This window comes from Xenopus tropicalis, chromosome 2 (genome assembly GCF_000004195.4).
Source record: "Xenopus tropicalis strain Nigerian chromosome 2, UCB_Xtro_10.0, whole genome shotgun sequence".
Classification (NCBI taxonomy): Eukaryota; Metazoa; Chordata; class Amphibia; order Anura; family Pipidae; genus Xenopus; species Xenopus tropicalis.
This window is the reverse complement of record NC_030678.2, coordinates 19,586,358-19,605,989: the sequence shown is the minus strand read 5'-3', so window position 1 is coordinate 19,605,989 and position 19,632 is coordinate 19,586,358. Positions and strand designations below refer to the sequence as shown.

Genomic DNA, 19,632 nt, shown 5'->3' with positions numbered 1-19,632 from the left:
TATAATTAATCCTTATTGGAAACAAAACAGTCCTATTCGGTTGAATTAATGTTTAAATTATATTTTAGTAGATTTAAGGTATGGTGATACCATAGGTATGGTAAATTATGGAAAGGCCCCTTATCTAGAAAATGCCAAGTCCCAAGCTTTCTGTATAATAGGTCCCATACAGTATCTGTACAGATAAAAGTGTAACAGCATTTAAACAGTAATAATTATGTCAACTAATGTTGATACCTGATCATGTAACATTTCTTGTAAAAGCATAAATTGTAGCAGTAAGTTTCAAGCTCTCAAAAAGTGCTGGAAATAGCAGAAACATTTGAGACGATTTATTTATGGCATGGGAAATAGTATTAAAATGTCCCCTCCCTTCTGTTTCTTATTTATTCCTCTAGGTTTATCCAGTATATGTATGTATATCTTTATTTATAAAGCGCTACTTATGTACACAGCGCTGTACAGTAGGATACATTAATACAAACGGGATTATTAAGATAATAATAGATAAATACAAAGTATAACAATAAATACAGATAGATACAAGATAAATACAGTTGCAATAAGTTAAGAGTCAAAGACACAAGAGGATGGAGGTCCAATATACTATTCCAAACATTCAGTATTGATAGTTTTGCCCTTTCACCAAATAATGCCCTATATTGACTAACCTGCTGATCTATATTACTATATTTGAACCTTCCCTGATGAGTCCAATAAATACACAGAGCAATTTATCTTTTTGGTTCTTCTGAGTTCAGTAATAATTCAATTTAAAAAAGTATATATTTTCAGGCAGTTCATAATATATATATATGGGGGCACATTTACAAAGGCACGAACGGCCGACCGTTCATGCGAGCGCTCCGAGCATATTTTCGCCGTTTTTTTCGGGCATCCGCACGACTTTTTCGTACAGCGCACGACTTTTTCGTACAGCGCACAACTTTTTTGGACGGCGCACGACTTTTTCGGAAACGGAAAGGTTTTACCGCTGTTTACAATTGTTCGGTACGAAAATTCGTGACTAATACGATTTTTTCGTAAGCATTTTCGTGATATTTGCGATCTTCCGAAATTTTCGTTTCCAATACGATTTTTTCCCATTCGTGATTCGGATTCGTGGATTAGTAAATGTGCCCCATGGAGTAGGATTTACACTTTTTTTTTTAATTTGAATTGTTTCTTGATGTCCAATGCCCGGGGTCCTTTAATACCTTTTGATTAATCTTTATATATTGGATAAGAAACCCACTCATATCATACTAATTAGTTGCTCATCACCAAACACTTCACTTATCAAAAAATGCATCCTTAGGTAAAATAATTATAGAAAGTTGACTATTGTAAACCATGTCTTCAGAAATTATGCCACTGAATTTGAAGGGGGGGATCAGTTATGTTCAAATAAGCACCCTTCAGAAATAAAGGACATTTTATTAAATAACAATATTGAAATGAAATCATGCATATTGTGAGTCAGTGTATTCAAATTTCTTTGGAATATCTGGAATCAGTTCATTCGTCTAGATGATTGAAAAGAGGGATTGACTGAGCATCTATAAAAATTAGAAAAAGGCAAGATTCTGAAGATTAGTTGTAAGGATTTCTGATTACATTAAAGGAGAAGAAAAGCCATTTTGGCATTTTACTGCCAATAGATTTGTCATATTAGTGCCACCTAGAACGTTATAGTTATTCAGCAGAAAGCTTTACCATACCTGAGTAACAGCCCTAGAAGCTTTCTCTGATTGCAGCTGCCATTTTAGCTTGGTGTTCATAGCTTCCTGTTTGCAATCTAGCTGTTATTGCTCAGCTCACACATTCCTAAGGGTAGGGGGAGTGAGTTTTATGAATTCTTAAGGGAGGGGGAAGCAGGAGAGGGGCGATAGGAGAGAGCTACACAGACTCTGGCTTTGGAATGAAGGATGTTTCTGAGAGAGGAAGTCAGATACCCTAAGAACATCAATTTAAAGAGAGATGGCATGCACTCCTTGGTCCACTAAAACTTGTCTTTATTAGTCCTAAGGACTTTCTTTGTTTTAAGATCTCTACAATAGAGACAAGTTTTAGTGGACCAAGGGCTATCTCTCTTCAAATTAATGTTCATTTAATAACAGGCTACGGGTTCAGGGCGCTGTACCTGGACCACCACTTGTCTTTGGTGAGTGTATTTCCCAATAACATTGCCAGGACTGTTTTAAAGTCGTGTGTTGGAGGTGGAGGGTCCGGGGTGTATATACCCAGACCACATAATTTATTGGGTGAGCTCATTATCACTTCATTTGTATTTATTTTTGAAAGGGAGCCTGGGGATTATATACACTGGTGCTCATATTCATTCCCCCTCGTGTTACCACATAACTGAGCCACTTATTTTTAGGATTGATATCTTAAGAACATGTTTATAAAAAAGGAGACAAGAAATCCTGTGTTTCTTTTGATAGAGGACCCAGTGTTCAGCGTTTCTGTGAGTGCTTATGGCTGTATTTATATAGACCTTTCTGATAAAGCTTACTTAGCTTTTACCTTTCCTTCTCCTTTAAAACATTTGGAAAAATTTGGAAAAGAGGAAGATTCAATTTCTCACAGCTGCACCAACCAACTATTTGGCTTAGTACATTATGTACACCTTTGGAAATATGTTGTGGTTACTTTTTATAATACATAAAACTGTAAATTTGCAGGGCCGCTTTCATTTTAATAATTCATGATTGAATGAATGAAAGCATCTTGTTAAAACAAGAAAGCTCCTAACAGAACCTAAACATTATGTTTAAACAGTGCTAAAGGGTTAATATTTTATTACTTTTTTGTTAAATACATTTTTATCATATGTGCTTGTATTAATTAATTACATCTTGCTTTATTTTCTCTAAATTATTACATACACACACATTTATATAAAAAACTGAATTTATGAAGTAGATGTGTGTTAGTGTGTGAACATTATTAGTAATAACTAGTTTTGTTTATATGGTTTTTTAGTAACACTGTTTTATATAATGGGAAGATGCAATTAAACAGAAAATGCATTCTTGAAGATGATAAAGTGTAATAGTGTACAAAATGTCTGCACTGTGTGTAATTTAACTCTACTCTGTAGATACTGTAAATAGAGGCCAGGAATTCTTGTTTTAATGGATTCTTGCCATGCACTGTGATTTATCCTGAGTATATATATATAAAAATTTAATGTAATCTGTTTTTATTTTGGTTTTGTTTTTAATAAAGACATGAGAAACTATTTCATTACATTGTTCAGTGAATTCATTTGCATTAAATGCAAGCCCATTTTTGAACATTTTGGGATCTTTCATTTTTGGTATATTTTTGGGGGAGTGACTTTTAAGTTTAAAAAGGAAAATTAAACTATGCATTTTAATTTGATTTCACAAGACCAAGTACAAATTACATCATTTTCATTATATAGAAAAAATATCATAAACATATTTTATTATAAACCTAAAATATCCCCATAGCTCCTAAATACTCAATACACAATATAGTTTTAAAAAAGTCCTGATTTATATTCCATATAAAGCCACAGCAATGTAATTCATCTTTTCAAAGAACTGCAACAGCAATAAATATACTTACATAGATCACAAACCAAAATTACGTAAGTAAATCCATGTCAGCATATATTTATGGAAAATATACATTTTGGGAAAAAAATAAAACGGGTAAATGTACCTTTGCATTCCAAACTAAAATGTCTATGAAGATTCTCAATTATCCAGGTCATGATATACAGTATCTAGTATAATTAAGAGTTTTTTTTCCTTGAAAATGTTTCACCACTCATCCAAGTGGCAGTTCAGGAAAAAACTCAGAAAAGGCCAGTTGTTTTAGACTTAATTCCAAAATAAAATGTTTCGCTAAAATTTGCAATTTGTATAAAATTTCTGAAAATCACTTCAAAGCTTGCTTTTTACTTGCATCTTGTCACATTTCTGTAGGAACAAAGATAAAACATGCAGAATTTGAATGCCTATACACTTGTGAACAATTTTATGTCCAATATGGATAGGATTACAAAAGTACATAGCCTATGAAGGCCCCAAAAATTACATATGCAGTATCAAGAAAATTGCATAAGTCAGTAAATTCATAAAAAATCTAATAAAAACAATAAATGCAATAAAATAGATTGCACATAAGAACTTTGTTCAAAATTATAGTGTCACCTTTCTCACTGTACAATAAATATTTTTATAGGCTCAAAAACGCAATGTGGAGCTGCATTTCATTAGAATCACAAAAAATGTGATATAAAATAGAATTAAATAAAAAGTAATATGTAATATGATTAGTTCCATGCTATTATACTGCTAAATAAAATAAACGTTGTCATAAAAAATTCACTTGATACAGAATAAAGTATGTGTGTGTGTATGTATATACTTAAATTACATGTGTGCTGTATGAAAAAGTCCTCCCAAATTGTATTGTGTGTTAGCATAAGAGAAAGCATGTTAGTATAAAAAGTAAGAGTGTTTATGTGTTACATGGGTGCAAGCACGCAGACTGAGTGTGTAGGAGGACCACAGATAAGCTGGAGGAATACCATGTGACTTTACATAAAGCCAAGTAAACACTTATTCCCCCCTAAACTTCACCAATTTTGAAAATGTTGAATTTAAATGAATTGTACAGACCAGGATGAGGAGGAGAGTTTTTAATAAGTTGTTAAAGGCAAGACTGATGGTAAAATGTAAGAAAATTAGTATAACTAGTGTGTCAGTTTTAGAGCTCCTTATACCTACCAGTTGCAAATCCATATTTTACTGCCTGTTAACTCTACAATGCATCCACTATTCCCCCTGTATATTTAATTAGTTACTTTTTGTGCATTCATGTTTGCAGTCTCATTACCACAAAGATACACATAGGGGCACATTTACTAAAATCTGATTTTTTGGGGGCTTAAAATATGATATGGTAAAAATTCAAAATTCAGAGTAACCACAATAATTTCTGATGTTCTAAAATGTCAAGAAAATGCTTTTAACGGTCATATGAAAATATCGTAATTGCGTTCCGAAAAGTTTGTTAAACCACAAAAACCTTTCTAGCTTTGAATCCTTCAATGTCTGGTTTTGGAAGCCTTCCATAGGACTCAATGGCACTCGACAGATCCAACCTGGTGAAAAGATAGTCCTGATGAAAGTTTAACCAAAGCTTTAATGAATTCTGAAATGTTCATAGTCTTTGCACAAAGTATGGAACTTTAACGAAAACCAAGAACAGTAGTGGAATTTTAACAAAATTTTCGCATACATTACAAAATGTTCTATAAGTTAGAAAAAATACGAATTTATCTCATAAATGCTTAATTGAAATTTAGTAAATGTGCCCCATAGCATATAAAAGCCAACAATAACACACTGCAAAAGACAAGCCTCACATTATTAACATTGCAAACAATAAACAATATCAGCAGTTATTCATATAATATGTTAGATATAATAGTAATACAAAATATAGTCTTACAGAAATTTGAATGTTCAAAATGTATTGAAATTAAAAAAAAACCCAAAATGTAAAAATTTGGAATTTAAGAGTTGGCAAGTTAATTTAGAACAGGGGTCCCCAACCTTTCTTACTCATGAGCCGCAGACAAATGTAAAAAGACTTGGAGAGCAACTCAAGCACCATAAAAGTTCATGGAGGTGCCAAATAACGGCTAAGATTGGCTATTAGGCAGCCTCTATGCACACTCTCAGCTTACAGGGGGCTTTATTTGGTAGGAAATCTTGTTTTTATTCAACCAAAACTTGCCCCCAAGTCAGGAACTCAAAAATAACTACCTGGTTTGGGGGCACTGAGAGCAACATCCAAGGGGTTGGGGAGCAACATGTTGCTTACGAGCCACTGGATCACTGGTTTAGAAGTTAATCGAAATTGTTCTGGTAAAATCCAAGTGTTTTCTACAATTCAACTTGTTCAATTTATTTTGAAAGTTGATTGAAAATTATGAATAGAATGCAATAGTGCTGTGTTCCAGTTTTTAAGCAATCAAGCTTTTGAGACATGTTCAAGCATAAAATATGGACTTTGTCAGATAAACAAGGGTTGCAGCTAAAAAGAAAATATCTAAGAACTGCAATTAGATATACTTTCTATAGATATAAGAGATTATGTCACAGTTAAAATTAGTTATCAAAAGCTTTATTATTATATTTGATTATTATTATTATTAGTATTATTATTATTATTATTATTATATCAATTTCCAATTTCTATAAAGTTCTATAAATGAATACATAGGGGCAGATTTACTAAAACTAGATTTTTTTCTGACTTTGAAACTCATATAAACTCGACTTGGTATTTTTTCAAATAATACACAATCACTTATTATATGTCATAATAATGTTGGTTGGGTCAAACAAAATATTGAGGTTATTGTCCGAAAATCACCATTTTTTTGAGCTGAAAAAAATTATTGGAAAACAATTATGTGTTTAAGTTTGAATTAAAAATTGGGTGAAATGGAAAACAATGATGGGATTAACTTCCCCTCGAAAATGTGTCAAGGACGGGCTATCACTGACTATTTTATTCCTCTACTATTCTAAGATTTCATAAGACTCATGGTTCTTGCCAGCTTAAACCTGGACTACTTTTTGTCAGTCAAAAAAGGTCACATAACGTTTTATACATTTTGAAAAATGCTAAACAATGATATACTGCCAAGAAATGTAAATCTAAAAAAAAAAATTTACTTTTCTCCAAAAACCTTAGTAAATGGGCCCCTTAGTGATAAAACATAGAGGTGGAACCTATTTAAAGAGAAATGATATGTGATTTCACTGCTTTCTGAAATTTGAAATACATATTTGTTATTATATTCTGTCAAGAACATTTGACTGCTATGATAAGTGCTACCCACTTGGAATGACATCTAGCCATTTGGAAATTAAAGTAAAACTTGCTTTTGGAATTATTCGTGAATCTATATTAACTTTGCTTTTTATAAATCAGTTTTAAAGGGGTTGTTCACCTTTAAATTAACTTTTAGTATAATGTAGAGGGTGATATTCTGTGGAAATTTACAGTCGGCCTTCTTTTTTGTTTGTGTTTTTTTTATTATTTAGCTTTTTGTTCAGCAAATCTCCAGTTTGGAATTTCAGCAGCTAAACTTGCCGAGATCATGTAGAAGTCAATGACAGATGTCCCTTCCCTGTAGGATCCTTCTTATGCTTTGAAACTTTAAAAGTTTTAGAATTTTGACACTGTTTTTTTTTGGGGGGGGGGAGAGAATTCGAAAAAGTCAGTTTTACAAAAAATTCTGAATTTTCTTGAGTTTTATGCAACTTTTTCATTTCAGATTTTTAGTGAATACCAGACATTTGTGAAAACGAGTTTATTCGAATTTTAAAAAATTAGAAATGTTTAAGTTTTTGTAAATCTGTCCCTTTATATCATAAAAAGTATTATTATCGGTGCAGGATAATGTAGGAGGGAGAGAAGATTGTATATATAATACAAAAGGACAGAAAAAATGTAGAGAACACAAAACTAATAGTAAGAGAGATAATATAAAGAAGGTTAATTATTAACAAGACTAATAATTTGTTGTAGTACAGGTATGGGGTCCCTTATCCAGAAACCTGTTATCCAGAAAGTTCTAAACTATGAAAAGGCCATCTCCCATAGACTCCATTATAAGCAAATCATTCTAATTTTTAAAAATGATTTCCTTTTTCTCTGTAATAATAAAACAGTACCTGTACTTGATCCCAACTAAGATATAATTACCACTTATTGGGGGCAGAACAGCCCTATTGGGTTTATTTAATGGTTAAATGATTCCCTTTTCTCTGTAATAATAAAACAGTAACTGTACTTGATCCCAACTAAGATATAATTACCCCTTATTGGGGGCAGAACAGCCCTATTGGGTTTATTTAATGGTTAAATGATTCCCTTTTCTCTGTAATAATAAAACAGTACCTGTACTTGATCCCAACTAAGATATAATTACCCCTTATTGGGGCAGAACAGCCCTATTGGGTTTATTTCATGGTTAAATGATTCCCCTTTCTCTGTAATAATAAAACAGTACCTGTACTTGATCCCAACTAAGATATAATTACCCCTTATTGGGGGCAGAACAGCCCTATTGGGTTTATTTAATGGTTAAATGATTCCCTTTTCTCTGTAATAATAAAACAGTACCTGTACTTGATCCCAACTAAAATATACTTAATCCTTATTGGGGGCAAAACAATCTATTTGGGTTTATTCAATATTTAAATGATTTTTAGCAGATTTAACTTATGGAGAGGTCCCTTATCTGGAAAACCCCAGGTCCTGAGCATTCTGGATAACAGGTCCCAAACCTGTAGTGTGATTAATATTTGGATAAGCAAATGTATTGCAAATGAAGCAGATAAATTCAAAGGAGATAAAAGAAGGAGGCGTGTGTGAGTGAATGTTATTCTAAATGAAATAGTGAGAGGGACAAGGCCAGGTGGAAAGATTTCAAAAGTATGCAAAAAGGATTCCATAGCCAAATAAAATGTAGGTGAAATTGATTTTGACTAGTTTGTGTTTGTTGTTGTTGGTGTGTGTGTGCTACTGTGGTAGACAAATTAGATTGTAAGTGAAACTAGGACAGAAACCAATGTGAATGATTCTATGTAAAGCTCTTTGAATATAATTTGAATATATCAATAACCATTTTCAGGTGATTTGGTAATAATTTTCCATTATCAAAGAAGATAAGCAATAGAAGGTATGTTTAATTCAATATAATATTTAATATATTTTATATACATTCATATTTATACTCTATAGGTTTATGAGATATAAATGCATTTAAAAGACATAACAAAACAATTTGGTCAGTTTAATGCAATTGTTTTCTGTAAATCTCCATCTAAAATTGAAACATGCTCATCTCATCTCTAAATATCAGTGAGGATGAATTAGTTCACTCATTTCAACTCCAGTTAATCTGTTTGACCAAAATATTTCATTCTGTTTTGTAACTTTACAAATACATTCTCTATGAATCCAAGCTTTGGTTATCGTTTCTCAGTTGACTTGCAAAGTAACGCCAAAGTGCAGCCTACATAATTTCTATAGAAATGTCTTTATTAAATTTAGATAACGTTTAATTTTTTTTTATAGTGTCACCTTAAGATGAATTTGAAACTAAAGCTTTACAAATGCCAGTTGAAGGATATCTCTGCTGGGGGATATACCATTCAAGCTTCAAAAGAATTCATCACAGATGAATCACATCACACTACTATACATAGAACCAATTTCAAGGATCATCAAATTACATTTTAAAGAACTGTATGTGTGGAACCCTATGCTACAAGGAACACCTTAATATCCTCTACAGAAATTACTCTAATGTGTTATGTATATACAATTTTCTTTATATGATTACCTATTTAAGTATAATTACATGTTCCTGGTTTTGAATGAGGAAAATGCAAAGAGTTGTGTACATAGTGCACTAATACAAATAAAGAAAGAAAATCAAAGTGACCACTAACCTGAAAACTACATACATATAGGGGCTGATTTACTAACCCATGAATCCGAATTGGAAAAATTCCGATTGTAAAACAAACATTTTGCGACTTTTTCCTATTTTAATATTTTTTCGTCGCCGTTACGACTTTCATAAATTGTCATGACTTTTTCGTAACCATTACGACTTGCGCGAATTGTCACGACTTTTTGTAGCCATTACGATTTGCTCGTATCTTGTTGCGACTTTTTCGTATTGAGCGCTCGTAAACTGCGGGCAAAACTTTAAGACTTAGCATGATTTTGGAACCCTCCCATAGGACTCAATGGCACTCTGCAGCTCCAACCCGGCCCAAGGAAAGTCTCCCATAGGGCTCAATGGCACTCTGCAGCTCCAACCCGGCCCAAGGAAAGCCTCCCATAGGACTCAATGGCACTCTGCAGCTCCAACCTGGCCCAAGGAAAGTCTCCCATAGGGCTCAATGGCACTCTGCAGCTCCAACCCGGCCCAAGGAAAGTCTTCCATAGGGCTCAATGGCACCCTGCAGCTCCAACCTGGCCCAAGGAAAGTCTCCCATAGGGCTCAATGGCACTCTGCAGCTTCAACCCGGCCCAAGGAAAGCCTCCCATAGGGCTCAATGGCACTCTGCAGCTCCAACCCGGCCCAAGGAAAGTCTCCCATAGGGCTCAATGGCACTCTGCAGCTCCAACCTGGCCCAAGGAAAGTCTCCCATAGGGCTCAATGGCACTCTGCAGCTCTAACCCGGCCCAAGGAAAGTCTCCCATAGGGCTCAATGGCACTCTGCAGCTCCAACCCGGCCCAAGGAAAGTCTTCCATAGGGCTCAATGGCACTCTGCAGCTCCAACCCGGCCCAAGGAAAGTCTCCCATAGGGCTCAATGGCACTCTGCAGCTCCAACCCGGCCCAAGGAAAGTCTCCCATAGGGCTCAATGGCACTCTGCAGCTCCAACCCGGCCCAAGGAAAGTCTCCCATAGGGCTCAATGGCACTCTGCAGCTCCAACCCGGCCCAAGGAAAGTCTCCCATAGGGCTCAATGGCACTCTGCAGCTCCAACCCGGCCCAAGGAAAGTCTCCCATAGGGCTCAATGGCACTCTGCAGCTCCAACCCGGCCCAAGGAAAGTCTCCCATAGGGCTCAATGGCACTCTGCAGCTCCAACCCGGCCCAAGGAAAGTCTTCCATAGGGCTCAATGGCACTCTGCAGCTCCAACCCGGCCCAAGGAAAGCCTCCCATAGGGCTCAATGGCACTCTGCAGCTCCAACCCGGCCCAAGGAAAGTCTCCCATAGGACTCAATGGCACTCTGCAGCTCCAACCTGGCCCAAGAAAACTCACGATACTGAAGCTTGAATAAATCCGAAACTTTCGTACTGGGCGCGAAGGCTACGAAAAAGTCGCGACAATTCGCGCAAGTCGTAACGCTACGAAAAAGTCGCGACATTTTGCGAAACAGTCGTAATGGCTACGAAAAAGTCGTGACAATTTCCGAAAAAATCGCAAAATACCGATCATTACGAAAAAAACGCATTCGGACGCCTTCGGACCGTTCGTGGATTAGTAAATCAGCCCCTCACATTTGTAGATATTAACAAAAAAAGTGTAAATTAATACACAAAAGTATGTGTTTATATACTGTAAGCTTAAGTATTTTTATGGACTTGGATCTACATTTCAGAACTTGAATTGCTAGAGAAATTAAGCTTTGATACACCATTTTCAATTAAAGTTTAATTTTCTTTTGTACTGGCTATTTTGCCATCAATATTTACTTTGGTCTTTGTTTCTAGTGCTTCTGTTTGTGTATAAGCTCCGCTAAGTAAAAGCATCCATGTAAATGGGTTCTTTTCAGTACTATAATGTGTATTTTTGTGTACTTTCATCAGTCAAGATATATATTATAACATGTTTTCAATTGGGTAGAATGAACAATGTCTGCTTTAGGTTTACTGTTGTTGATCTTGTAGAACAGGGTTCTTAAGAATATCATTCATATATGAAAAGGGCATTCTGTTGAGATAAATGCACATATGAAATAACCTTCTTAGAAAAACGAATCACAGAAACTTTTATTATGCACTCGAGAAAGTGTTATTTTTGGTGCACTCTGTGTTCTCAACTGTAGGGGTTTTTTTTTTTTTATCATTGAACAAAAATGATTGTGTTTGTGAGAAAAATGCCGCTGTATATAAGAGTTTTAATTTAATTTGTACTAAAAAATCCTTTCTGCTCCTTTATCACATTTAAACTTCACAAAACTATTCCTTGAAGGTATTTTCTATTTTGCAACTGCAGAACCAGGAACATAAACATATTGTTTATGCCCTGATGTGGCGTCTATCAATGGCAGAACTATAGAAACTGTTATTTACTCTGGAAAAAAAAAAGAAAACATCAACTATGCTTTTATTGTGTTAGTCTTTTCAATGCATTATTCAATACTTTAACAATTTTTTTAAAATAAAATCGCAGTTGTATATTGTGTCTTGTTCTTTTATTCAACTTCATTCAACACCAAACATCGATTTTCTTTTCAGTTCTTTTTTTTTCTAACCATTTTGTTCTGTAATGCAGATCCTTGATTTAAAATGTTTTCTTCATATTTGTGCTACAAAAATCATCAAAATATAAAGTGTATATGGGGTTTAAAAGAATAGGAAAATCATCTTTATTTCATTAAGACAAAGATACCTTTTACTATTTATGTTTTTTCCTAAAAACACCTATAGAAAGTTTTGTAGAAAAAAAAAACACAAGGAACAAAAAGCTACTATCGCTGTACACTCTTAAATAAAGAAGATTCAGTACAACTTGTTAAACTTTTTAATTTAACGTGGCAGTAGATTAATTGTAATTAATTAATGATTATAGATTAATACTTTCTTAGTAACTGAACTTTATTCATATTGTATTGTTAATAAAATAAAGAGTACTGTAGGTCTAGGCATTTCACTATATATATATATCTTCAAATAAGTAATATTGTTTTAATATCAGATTACATACACATGCTGATTTACTAATCCACGAATCCAAATCCCGAAAGGGAAAAAAACGGATTGGAAATTGCAACATTTTGCGACTTTTTCGTATTTTTTGCGATTTTTTCATCGCCATTGTGACTTTTTCGTAGCTGTTACGACTTGTGCGAATTGTCGCGACTTTTTCGTAGCCATTACGACTTGAGCAAATTGTCGTGACTTTTTTGTATTGAGTGCTCGTAAACGGCGCCGAAAAAGTCGCGAAAATTCGTGCAAGTCGTAACGGGTACGAAAAAGTCGTGACAATTTACGCAAAAGTCGATACGGCGAGGAAAAAAAATCGCAAAATACCAATCATTGCGAAAAAAACGCATTCGGACGCTTTCGATCCATTTGTGGATTAGTAAATCGGCCCCACAGAGTTGTACTGTCCTGCTAGGGTACAAGGAAAGTGCCCTGCTCTGGGTAGGCCCTTTGCTCTTCCTGGAGCACAGAACATTAACCTTTTACTATATTTTACAAGTTCTGCTTCTGTGTCACTGGTGGAAAGAACATTTTAAAGACTCTGCAAGGAGGCCAGGGAGATATATACCAAATATATCACCATGTATAGGCCAGAAAATCAAGTGTTTGTTAATTATATTGCTTTTATAAAAATTGTAAAATGGTAGTTCAGTTTCAAGAGGCTAATACACTATAGAAAATAATATAATATACATTACTGCACAAATAAATTCCACATCTTACACGTCTTGCAAATGGATGATATCCCATATCCAGCTGTATGAAACTTCTTTATCAAACGTGCCATTTGCTTGGAAGGTTCTTTCAATTCAACTCATGACTGCTCCTTACCAAACTTTAGCATTGCCTGAAAGTATAGAAATAAATGGCACTGCTCATTATAAGACAAAGATAAAAGGATTAGATTCAGGTCAGGTGGAGTAATGGCAAACTTTTTATGAAAACCACATTATGGCTAAATACAATGTAATTATATAATAATAATATAAAAATACAAAATGTTTGTTCTCTATGTAAACCATACATACTCTATGTAAATCTTGTATATCACAGCATTAATATTTGAGAATACATAACCTTTGGCATGGAATTACTACAACTGGGGCAAACCTTTTATTATTATTATAATTATTTTTATTCCATTTATAAAACAGGGAATCTGTTGCAAAGTTTTACCTTTATATTGTAATATAAGTTTTAGGGGCTGATTTACTAATCCACGAATCCGAATCCGAATGGGAAAAATATGGATTGGAAAACAAACATTTTGCGACTTTTTCGTATTTTTTGCAACTTTTTCGTAGCCGTTACGACTTGCGCGAATTGTTGCGGCTTTTTCATAGCCTGTACGACTTTCACGAATTGACGCAACTTTTTCATAGCCATTATGACTTTCGTGAATTGTCGTGACTTTTTCATTGCCATTACAAATTTCGAGAATTGTCGCGACATTTTCATAGACAGTACGACTTTCGCAAATTGTCGCGACTTTCGTATTGAGCGCTCGAAAAAGTCGCAAAATACCGATCATTACGAAAAAAACACATTCGGACGCTTTTCGGACATTCGTGGATTAATAAATGTGCCCCGTAGGGTTGAGGTTATCATGAAAAAAAACTGCATTTAAGGAATTTAAGTTAGCTAGAACAGTGGAAACTTTTATTAAGTACAAAGAAGCCAAGAGCATTTCAACAAAAAGTAAACTTAAATGCAAAATCATTTTTTTTTAAATAAATAATTAGAAAAAAAAGCTCACCATAGTAAAATTCCACATTATCTATTCCACCTTTCCTTTCTATTTATTTCTATGGGGTTTTTAAAGACGTATTTATCAAATGTTGAACTCTTTCACCCACTGATAAATACGCTTCTAAAAATCCCTTAGAAATAAAAGAAAGAGACAGAATTTTATTGTGGTAAAGTCTAATTTCCCATTTTAATATATCTGCCCATAGTATTATTGGAATGTCAAATGGTTGGTAAGAGCAGGGAAAAAGCAGTGATTCTAAACTGTTATTTTTAATCTGTCTACATAACTAAGGGGGAGTAACCACAAAAACCACAAAAGAGACAGGTTAGCACAAAACCTGACAGAAGTAGGAACATACACAGTTGAGCTCCAAACATCTCCGGACACGATATGCTGCTAAAACCAGGTCTTTATTATTCCATCTAATAGCTAGACGCCTGACGCGTTTCGTGCGCGTACGCACTTACTCATAGGCATGCCTATGAGTAAGTGCGTACGCGCACGAAACGCGTCAGGCGTCTAGCTTTTAGATGGAGTAATAAAGACCTGGTTTTAGCAGCATATCGTGTCCGGAGATGTTTGGAGCTCAACTGTGTATGATATAGATTCTCCCTCCAGCTACGGGTTCGTTCGGGGCCCTGAGCACCCGGACCATTTGTGGACTCTGGTGAGCTTTTTCTGATTCTGCATCATTTGCAAATTTTTATTTGGGGCCCCTCGGTGATTCTTTGCAATTACGCTAGGTCTGGGGTGTTCACACCTGGACCTTACTTATCCATTTGGTACGGGTTTTGATTTATTTGGGGCTTCAATTATTATTGTCTATATTTACTTTGTTATAAACATTATTTAGACTTTAGGCTTTATTAGAAGTAGGAACATGCTGCTTAAAATTTATATGTATTAAGAACTTAATAGATTCCATTCAAAGTACATTTAAGCCCTATGCGTTTTGCGTCCCATAATCATAGCCACCCGGACTCACTGTTCCAAGTTGTGAGTCTTATTTTGAATGGGATTAATTTTGTCTTTTTATGTGTACATAACTGAGGAAACAAGTAACGAAGGGTTTGTTTTAATAAGACCCAATTCTAATTCTTGAGCTTTTGCTGTTGGGATGATTCAGAATGAAATTCAAAGGGATTAGAACATGTAACAATGTAAACAAAGGTCCAGCACTGGATGTTACTCATCCCAAGGTACTAAAAGAACTCAGATATGTTATTGCCAAACCACTTTACGTCATTTTTTGGGGGGATTTTTTGAGGTCATGGTACAGAGAGATTTGTGAATTGCTAATTGCCATTATTCAAAAAGGGCAGTTAGTTTGACATCAGTGATAGGAAAGCTTTTGGGAAGGATAACATCGGGCAAGATACTTGAATACTTTACAAGCATAATACTATGAGTTTGGTCCAATTTGTGCTCAATACTGTAGTTCTTTCAAACTTTATTTAATTGTTGTCTATGAGGAGATGAACTAAACTTAAGCTCTGGGACGGCAATGGATGTGATCTACTTAGATTTTACTAGAGTCACTGATACAGTGCCACACAAAAGGTTACTCATTAAATTAAGAAAATTTAGACATAACATAATATAATATTTGTATTTGTATAAATAACTGGCTGAAGGATAGATGACAAAGGGGCGAATGAAAATTGTTCTAATTGGACCATTGTTTTTAGTGGAGTATTGCAGGTTTCTATCCTTGGCTCTTTGCTTTTTAATTTACTTAGGCATTATAAGTAAACGGTGCACAATAAGTTTCATGCAAGATGCTGCCACATTGCAGAGGGATTTAAATTATATAAGTAAGCAGCAAACTAACAAATGAGGGTCACTGTTAATAAATGCAAGGTTATGCACTTTGGAAGAAATACAATAAATGTAAGTTATACCGAAAATGGTGTGTGTTGAGGTATTCTTAACTGAAAAAGATTTGGAGATATTAGTGGATAACAAACTATGTAATTAGTACGTGTCACTCAGTTGCTACTAAAGCAAATAAAGTGCTGCCTTGTATAGAAAAGGGAATCAATAAGAAAGTATGTTATTTTGTCTCTTTAAAATCCCTAGTATGAGCTCAAGTAGGGTTGGGGTTGTTTGCTCTGGAGAAAGTACACTTGCAAGGGGACATGATTGCTCTTTACAAGGAAATTTTATACAGACAGTGAAGAATCTTTGTTTACACAGAAAAGATCAAAGAACCAGAGGCCACTTGTTTAGACCTGAGGAACCGAGCTCTGAAGCAGCTAAGATGGTTCTTAATAGTGAGGGCTGTGAGGTTATGGAATGCCCTGCCAGGTGATATTGTGATGGATGATTCTATTATTGCCTTAAGAGTGGCTTTGGTGACTTCTTGAGAAAAAATAATATCCAAGGTTATTGTGATATTAAGATCTGCAATCAGTTTAGTATAAGTATCAGTATTTTAGTTCATACTGTATATGTTAGAATTTCAAAAAATGACCATATATTTTAACACCCCAAAAAAATGTTTAACAAATTCTCAATTTTGACATTCCCATAGATGCAATTTCTCTACCTACGACAGAATAATGTTGGTAGATTTTTTTAAATTAAGAAAACACTAAAATTTTCTGAAAATTTTGGATATAGGCTATAATAGTTTTCATGGCTAAAACCAAATTTTGTTTGCATTTTTATTCAAACTGTATTAAAATTATTATCAAATAAAATTATGGTAAAATACAATTGGAACAAAAAGCATTGTTTTTACTTTTAGATGTCTGGGAGTTGAACAATCAATATATTGATATTACACACCAACGTTTGATCTGATAGTGGAAACTATTATATTTTATCACCATACCTAATACATATACTTTATTAGCTAGCTATTTCTACTTTGAATATTGACTAGGAAAGGTTTCGACAATTCACGCAAGTCGTAACGGCTACGAAAAAGTCGCACAATTTACGAAAAAGTAACGAAAAATTACAAAAATCACAAAAAATACGAAAAACTCGCAAAATGTTCGTTTCCAATCCAAATTTTTCCCATTCGGATTCGTGGATTAGTAAATCAGCCCCTAAGAGTACTGTAAAGTTTTCTTTAGCATTTCCAAACAAAATATGAATTGCAGATAATCATTGAATTAATGCATATTATTATTATTATTAACAGGATTCAGAAAAAGATGCCGCACTCACAGGACTTAGTGCAAAATCAAAAGTTCATTTATTTGTTCCAAACGTTACACTAATGTTTCGGCTGTCTCCACAGCCTTTTTCAAAGTGAATAGACAGTGTACAACCCCCATCTTAAACCCAGTATGGCGCCAAAATTCAAACAATGACGTAAACTAATCAAATACCCCACTCGTGTACAAACATCAAAGGTGGAAATACAAACATCATTAAATTATATTTGTAAAGAAAGAAAAAGAGCATAAGTGAATAGAATGAAAAGCCAGAAATATAGATAAGGTAAAAGTGACCTGCTGTGGCTGAACTGCAACTCACACTTCGAGTCACTAGTACAGGGTAACCCTAACCATGCGGAGTAGAAAAAATAAAAAAATTGGTTCGTTGGAAACATCGCTAGTGTAAAGTTAGCAAAAAATCTTGGGCGGTTTGCAGCTAATCTTTCTTTTTTAATTTAATCCGGGGGATCAGTGGTATGAAGGCGTACATGTCGCCTAGGAAACCGGAACGCCAGTCGCGACACTCACGGGGACGCCAGTTGCGCTGCTCCCGGTCCTCTTGCGCTAGTGCGATCCTGCCATGGACTCCTTGTGCCCATATCATTTTACAATTGGCACATAGAACAGGAAGTGTGGTTTATCCCTGCTGTAAAGTCACTGTTATGCGGTGGATTCTTAATTGGAATACCAATTACCCTCTTAGGGTTCTTTAGGGTGGCGGGTTCATTTAATGATGCCAGGAGTTAGTGTAACGTTTGGAACAAATAAATGAACTTTTGATTTTGCACTAAGTCCTGTGAGTGCGGCATCTTTTTCTGAATCCTGTTATCCTGAGTTTTGATACTGCACCCAGGCAATCTTTGCCCAACATTGACATGAGTGCCGGCTTCTACAGATGCAGATTATATTATTATTAACATTTATTTATAAAGCACCAACATATTCCGCAGCGCTGTACAATAAGTGGGTTACATACATTGGACATACAGAGTAACATATAAAGCAATCAGTAACTGATACAAGAGGTGAAGAGAGCCCTGAGAGAGCTTACAATCTGCAAATGCATAGGCAATCACATAGGTTTCTAGGGTTTATTCCTAGCATCTCATGCTAATGCTAGTGTTTATATTCAGTAACCGACATAAGAGCACAAGTCTATAGTATCTAGATTTTGTGAAACATCTGAAGCATCTTTCTGCACCCTGATGGAAATTTTAGACTGTATATCAAAAGCTGGGCCATGGAGCATCATTGTCAGACATGGGGCAGTGTTGGATTGTAAATTGCATAGGAGGAACTGGCCAGGTGGCACTGGGATGTGGAGGAAGAGAGTGGTTTGACATTTTGGATGATAGGGAGGCTTGCTTATGGTGATATTGTTAAGCAGAGAAAAGGTGCGATGACAATGCAGAAAGGTAGCCATCAGCTACTGTCTTTTGTCAGAAACCACACTCAAATGCTGTGGAAATAAAAAGGTGCAAACGTTGTAGATAGGAAAATAAGCATAAGCAATTGTAGTTTGGAACATGTATGGATGCCTTGACAAGCAAAGTATGTATTTTCATATTAAATGCATGGCTGTTATTTATTTGCCAGGGAACTGTAATATAATAACGGAAGCATGCAAATAATACTGCTCTAAAATGATCCCTTCTACATGAACTAGTAACATGTTATTTCATTGCAAGAAGTTTGACCCAATTATTAGACCCAATATGCTTCCAAAAGTGTTTGAGGTTGCTGTAGCACCCTGTTAATAATCTTTAGCAAATGCTTCTTTCTTTCAAAGTTAGTTTTACAGGTTGTAGATTTGGATCAGAAACATCTTTGCTGTGTTCAAGAAAATACTTTAGGATGTCATGTATGCTTGAGTACAGAACTGTAAGACAGAACATGCCCCATGGCAGAGCTCCGCATGGGCATATGCAATTGGAGTGCTTCATATATCGGCACCCACTTATGATATTCAGTTTTATTCTTTAGTTTTTGATAAACCTTGGCCAAGCTGATAACTTTATTATGGTCAGTGGAATTTGTGGGGACAATTTACGATAAACCACCTTTATCAGATGAAAATCCCCCAAGAACCTAATATTAATTTACTTGATTTCTTAAATACACATTTTCAGCTTTGGCTTACAATTGTTCATTACTTAAACAAGAGAAAGTTTTCCTCATATAGGTTCTGTGCTC

General features: G+C 34.9%; 1 protein-coding gene across 5 annotated transcripts in view; it reads left to right on the top strand.

The window, feature by feature from the left end:
- The window catches only part of ncam2 (neural cell adhesion molecule 2), a 178,706-nt gene that overhangs the window by 146,396 nt on the left and 12,678 nt on the right, over positions 1-19,632 (top strand). Inside the window, exons 17-18 of one of the 5 annotated variants that reach the window (XM_031895710.1) lie at positions 8,699-8,746; positions 9,145-9,603. In XM_031895710.1, coding sequence (XP_031751570.1) covers positions 8,699-8,702 — 4 coding nt within the window. In that variant the 3' untranslated portion in view covers positions 8,703-8,746; positions 9,145-9,603. 5 annotated transcript variants of the gene reach the window in all.